Raw genomic sequence first — 6,000 nt, forward strand, 5'->3', positions numbered from 1 at the left:
CGTACACCGCCGCGAGCTGAACGAGTTGGCGATCCTCTTCATCTGAAAAGTCAGCATTTTTCGCTTCGGATACTGTCTATACAAACTCAAGTAAAACGACCCTTTGGGGGTTCATACTGAAACCGAGTTTATTTTTTTTTGGATTTGTAAGTCAACGTTGGGTCGCTGTCGACCGAGTCAATGTAGACTCGTTCAGAGTCGACGTTGACTTCGCTATTACTGAAACTAGTACGTTTGAGTCAATGTCGACTTGGTTTAAGTCCATGTTGACTTCGCGATCAATACAACAAGCGTGTTCGAGTCACAGTTGACTCGCTCTAAGTCATCGGTGACTTGGAAATGTGTATTCATTCATCGTTACGCAGCAGCACACACAACTACAGCAGGATGGCACTCTCAAACGCAGCCAATGCTTCCATTATCTTCGCGCATACACACGCGTATCTGCCGTGGTCCATCGAGTGAATGACGGTACCTGTCTTGTCGTGGACCAACTCATTTCTTTTCACCCAGAACTCGACCGCAAGCGCCTTGAACTCTTCAGCGTCCGCCGTCTTCGATCCAAACGCCTCCTTCATTTTGCCCAGAATGAGTCGCGCTTCTTCTGCATTGTGCTCGTGTTACCTACATTTTTTTCAATCCAGAGACAATGGAAGTCAAACAATGTCAAACCACACTGAAGCAGAAACTCAAGCGGCATACCATTTCGGATCTCGGCGTTCCATTCTGTGAACTCTTCGATAGCTCCCTTGGTCACCGCGCTATACTTGTACGTATGCAGCTGCAGCTCTCGTCTCGCGATGGTGTCTTGCAATCCGCTGTTCTCCGTTTTCACCGCCTCTAGCGCAGCCTTCATCGATTCCAACTGCGTTCTCACTCCATCCCGTTCTGCTTGCATCGCCGCCCTCTCTTCCTCGATCCGGTTGCGGTTGGCTTCGAGCTCTTTAAACGCAGCTGGGCACCCGTTGTTCTTGAACTGCTCTTCCAGGAGCCGGGTCTGGCGCTTCATTTCATTCAAAATCTTCGCCTGCTTCAGCGATATTCGGCCTCCTTGTTGCTTCGCTCGACTCGGCTTCTCTCGTTTCTTTTTATCCGCGTCCAACTGCTCCCGCTCCCGTTGCAGGCGATGCGTTACGTTCCAGAGACGCCAGTCCTCCTCTTTGAGCTTGGCGTCATGAGATTGCAGCTCCTCGGCTTTGACTTGTAGTTCTTCCTCCTTGTTCTCCATATTCTTATCTCTCGTAGCCTCCTCGTTCTCCCGGCCCTCCAGTTTTTTCTTGCGCTCGTCCACCTCTCTCGTGAGGTTGTTCATGTCTTCGTGCACATCCTGGAGTTTCTTAGCATGACTAGCCTGCGCCTTAAGTAGATTGTCTGCGTGCGTGGTGACGGATTGCTTCGACAAATTCAACTCAGTTTCCACATGGGCAAGTTTGTTGCACCACTTGAAATCGCCTTCTCCTCGGCTAGTTTTGCAGCCGTCTTCTTCCACTCATGCGCTATCACGGTACATCTGTCGTCACCACTGCCATCACCACTGCCATCATTCCTAAGTTCGGCCAGCTCCTTCGCAGCGGCTGCTAACTGCTCCTCTAATTTCCTTGAGCGTGCTTGTACCTCCTCCAGCTGTCGAGCCCCTTGCTGCTTCTCTTCATCCAGCTTCTCTCGGAACTGCTGCAGTGCTTGCGAAATGGTATTTTCAAGATGCGCATACCCCCTTCGCAAAGGGTGGGTTTGCAGGCTCCGAGCTGGGGCACCTTCCTCCTGCACGGCCACGGGTGTCTGCGAGATTGGAGGCCCTGGAGCTTGGTCTGACGCTAGCGATGCTTGGTTTCTGGCTGCGGTAAGCTGCTGAGCCGCCTGGATGTCGCATTGCTCGATCGCCAGGTGCTCGGCTCCGCCACGTTGCGATAGCTTCGACGAACCCGATCCAGCGGTCTGCGCGTGTGCGTCTGCTTTCAGGGCTTGGTCCGCTAAGTAAAACTCGTAGAACTCTTTCAGCAGCGCAGGCTCGTGACGCTGGAGCTCTTCTGGGTTGTTTTTGAACGCCTTGAATTGAGTCAACTTGCTCAAAGCCTCGTAGTCCAAGTCGTTGCTGCTGTTCCTAGCAGCTGTGTATTTCTCCGCCCACACACGCTTCTGGTAGTCTGCCATCTTGTAGTAATCACCTGCCTTGCGCCGTGGGCCTTGCCGGTGCTCGCCCTTTTCGTCTGCGATCTTCTTTTGTAGAGCCAAGCACGTGGACCGGAGCGCGTGCTTGGGTACCAGGGGAGTCGTCTCTTCATCGCGAGTCGTCGCCTCGTCCTCCGATGCACTCGCGGCGCCCAACTCGCGCGTCGTCACGTTGGATCCTTCGCCAGTCTTCTTGGCAGTCTTCCTCTGCTTACGGGGGCTTGGCGAAGTGTCTGGCGAAGTGTCTGGCCCCTCCCCCTTCTTCCGCTTCTGCTTGGGGCATTGCCGGTGGCAGGCGTGGTCTTGGCAGCGTTTGCTGACTTGCCAGTGGGCGCGCTCGTCCGCTTTGTCGCTGGCTTGTCCATCGCCTTTGCAGCTTTCTTGATCCTCGTCATGGGCGCCTGGCGAGCAGCACCGCCAGCAGTTCCCTCGCTCTCTGCAGCCTGAGATCGCTTCGCCATCAGCATCGCCATCAGCACTTTGCTGCAGTCAAGGTTCTTTGAGAAAGTGAAACCGCAAATCCTACAGTTGAAATAAATTGATGTGGACCAATTCGATTTAGAATCAAGAGGACTGATAGTCAACGTTTACTTGGTATAAGTCGTTGTTGAGCTGGCTTCAGTAACAAGTGTCTAAGCCAGCGTAGACACGTTCCAAGTCGTAGTCGACTTGGTGACTCAATGAGAGATGTACGAGTAGATGCACATGGTTGTCTTTACAAAAAGAAGCAGAAGTGGTGAGATAAGCGCCAACACAAGAGTGGATACGTCAAATTAGAGATTTACTGAAGCTACCAGTCACCTCTTCGGCATTGCCGGAGCACGTTAGCGATCACGCATAAACTCTTCCAGCGTGATGATGTAGGCGCGCGGCATATTGACGGTGGTCAGCTCGTTATCGATGTGCAGCTCATCGACGGTGTCCACCTCGTTGTCTAGGCGCGGTTCCTCCGGTGCGTTGTGTCTCCAGATGTTGAAGTACTCCACGAAAGTGCGACCAGGGATAGCGTGACCAACACGATTAGCTCGTTCCAAGAGCTATGTTGCTTCCGCTATGCCAGGGGGGCATTCGAACGCAGCAACCGCAAGCTTGTCCGAGGGAATGTGCAGATCCTGATAGCGCTCAAAATCATCCATCCGAAGGTTGCAGTTGTCGACGATAACGATATCCACGCCACGGTCGGGGCTGCGCCACAGGAGTTCTCTGCATTGTTCGTTGCAGCTTCGATGCACCTCCCAAAGCCGACTCGCGTCGAACACATAGGATCCTTCGCGCTGAAAGAAGAGGTCAGCTGAGCAAATCGATGCGCGGAAATCAACCGTTGCTGCATAACGAGCGACCTCTTGAGCAAACGTTGTCTTCCCACTGCCCGGGAGGCCTCTCATGATCACGAAGAGCCGAGGCGGGTACTGCATATACGCGCGGCAGTCCTCCCAATACACCCGGTAGTCGTCAACGATTTGTCGGGCTTTGAACTCCATTTCTCACACGTCGGATGTCGTCGAACCTCCAAGATTCCGCTGCTTCTGATGTTGACCACACCATATCACCGACCATGTGTGAACACACATAACATAAGTCAACATTGACCTGGGATAGTCAACATCGACATCTTGGCCGGACAGTTGCGCTCCTGGACGGTCTCAGCGGCGTGGGCGACCGTCGGCCAGCATTTCGGCGAGCCCGGCTACAGCGTCACGGGGAGCGTAGCGGTAGCGGGGACAGCGAGAGCAGCATGACGAGCATGGCGGCGGCCGGCACAGCGAGAGCAGCACGGCGGGCATTGCGGCGGCCGGCACAGCGACAGCAGCATGGCGAGAAGGTGAGCATGGCGGCGGCAGGGGCGACCGTCGGGCAGCATTCCGGTGAGCCCGGCCACAGCGTCACGGCGAGCGTAGCGGTAGCGGGGACAGCGAGAGCAGCATGACGAGCATGGCGGCGGCCGGCACAGCGACAGCAGCATGGCGAGATGGTGAGCATGGCGGCGGCACGGGCGACCGTCGGGCAGTATTCTGGTGAGCCCGGTCACAGCGTCACGGCGAGCGTAGCGGTAGCGGGGACAGCGAAAGCAGCACGACGACCATGGCGGCGGCCGGCACAGCGAGAGCAGCACGACGACCATGGCGGCGGCCTTGGCGGCGACGGCATAGGTGGGGAAGCGCGCTGGAGCAGTAGCTGCCGATTTCGGAAATGAGGTTTGGGATTGAGCGCGCGGAAACGATCTTCTGGCACGGATCGCAGCGCGAGCGTGATTGGCCGCGAATTGGCTGGCCAATCACACGATGACCCCTCCGCCTTTATTTTACTGCATTTTACTACATATAGGAGCCCACACACCGCTTGACCTCCCGTGCCGCGCCACCGTGCTCCCGGCTGGGAGGCGGCGAGCCGCGGTGGCGCGGCACTGGCGATTCGGCCGGCCAAGTCACCACTGACATCTCCATGCAGCCCCCAAAGCTCCCGGGAGCACTATTGCCAACGGACGCGAATTACCCTCGACTTTCGCCATACCACCGATACCAGCCACCCTCGGACCGCAGAACGCACCTCACCAGGCGAGGCGGCGAGTTGCGGTGGCGCGGCACGGGAGGTCAAGCGGTGTGTGGGCTCCTATATGTAGTAAAATGCAGTAAAATAAAGGAGGAGGGGTCATCAACCATCCGTGTTCTTAGCTAGCGCGGCGTATTCCTCGCTGAAGTCACTGGCGTCTATTCGCATCAGTGTTGTCGAGGAACAGGAGGGAATTAGTGTGCTGTCTCGTGAGCTTTTGACCACCCAGAAGCAGAGCTTTTTCGACGGACGAGATCAATGGTGCTAGCGCTCACCTATTGAAACCGTGTGCACGCATTGGTTGGTATTTCATATCTACGGGTACCGCGTTTTGTGAGGACACCACACTGGCCTAGGTAGCGAGGCGAGCGACGTTCAGGCACCGTTTGCCATCATTTCTGTTGCAGAAGAACTTGCAAAAGTAAGTTACTATAGAACTGCAAAAGAAATGCCCTCGTACTAGGTAGTCACTAAATCAAGAACTACTATAATTCGGAGTGCTTATCGAGGGTTGAAGTTGAAGCTAATAAGCCAATCAGCATTGGCTCAATACTCAATCCAAAGGTCACACGAAGTGGTACCATCAAGCTTCGCGCAACACACAGTTTTTCGCGCGCTTTTCCAACTTGCGCTTTGAGTTCGCGCAACACGCAGATTTTCGCCCGTGGGTTCGCTCCGGTATCTACGCCAATCACGCCCCCATCGTTTGAATTTGCGGCGTGTAATTGGCCAGCCAATTCGCGGCCAATCACGCTCGCGCTGCGATCCGTGCCAGAAGATCGTTTCCGCGCGCTCAATCCCAAACCTCATTTCCGAAATCGGCAGCTACTGCTCCAGCGCGCTTCCCCACCTATGCCGTCGCCGCCAAGGCCGCCGCCATGGTCGTCGTGCTGCTCTCGCTGTGCCGGCCGCCGCCATGGTCGTCGTGCTGCTTTCGCTGTCCCCGCTACCGCTACGCTCGCCGTGACGCTGTGACCGGGCTCACCAGAATACTGCCCGACGGTCGCCCGTGCCGCCGCCATGCTCACCATCTCGCCATGCTGCTGTCGCTGTGCCGGCCGCCGCCATGCTCGTCATGCTGCTCTCGCTGTCCCCGCTACCGCTACGCTCGCCGTGACGCTGTGGCCGGGCTCACCGGAATGCTGCCCGACGGTCGCCCCTGCCGCCGCCATGCTCACCTTCTCGCCATGCTGCTGTCGCTGTGCCGGCCGCCGCAATGCCCGCCGTGCTGCTCTCGCTGTGCCGGCCGCCGCCATGCTCGTCATGCTGCTCTCGCTGTCC

At 56.4% G+C, this 6,000-nt stretch overlaps 2 protein-coding genes across 2 annotated transcripts; both read right to left on the reverse strand.

Annotated features, from left to right (window-relative positions):
* Positions 1-377: 377 nt before the first annotated feature.
* PHYSODRAFT_256260 (hypothetical protein) lies at positions 378-3,044 on the reverse strand (the record flags this gene model as incomplete). The annotated part of the gene is made up of 5 exons (XM_009526783.1): positions 378-604; positions 703-1,351; positions 1,615-2,376; positions 2,491-2,570; positions 3,005-3,044. 5 exons carry the CDS (start codon positions 3,042-3,044, stop codon positions 378-380), a joined length of 1,758 nt encoding a protein of 585 aa, XP_009525078.1.
* Positions 3,045-3,856: 812 nt separating this feature from the next.
* PHYSODRAFT_330179 (hypothetical protein) lies at positions 3,857-5,984 on the reverse strand (the record flags this gene model as incomplete). The annotated part of the gene is made up of 3 exons (XM_009526784.1): positions 3,857-4,332; positions 5,570-5,768; positions 5,826-5,984. 3 exons carry the CDS (start codon positions 5,982-5,984, stop codon positions 3,857-3,859), a joined length of 834 nt encoding a protein of 277 aa, XP_009525079.1.
* Positions 5,985-6,000: the final 16 nt, after the last annotated feature.

This window comes from Phytophthora sojae (genome assembly GCF_000149755.1).
Source record: "Phytophthora sojae unplaced genomic scaffold PHYSOscaffold_3, whole genome shotgun sequence".
Taxonomy (NCBI): domain Eukaryota; phylum Oomycota; class Peronosporomycetes; order Peronosporales; family Peronosporaceae; genus Phytophthora; species Phytophthora sojae.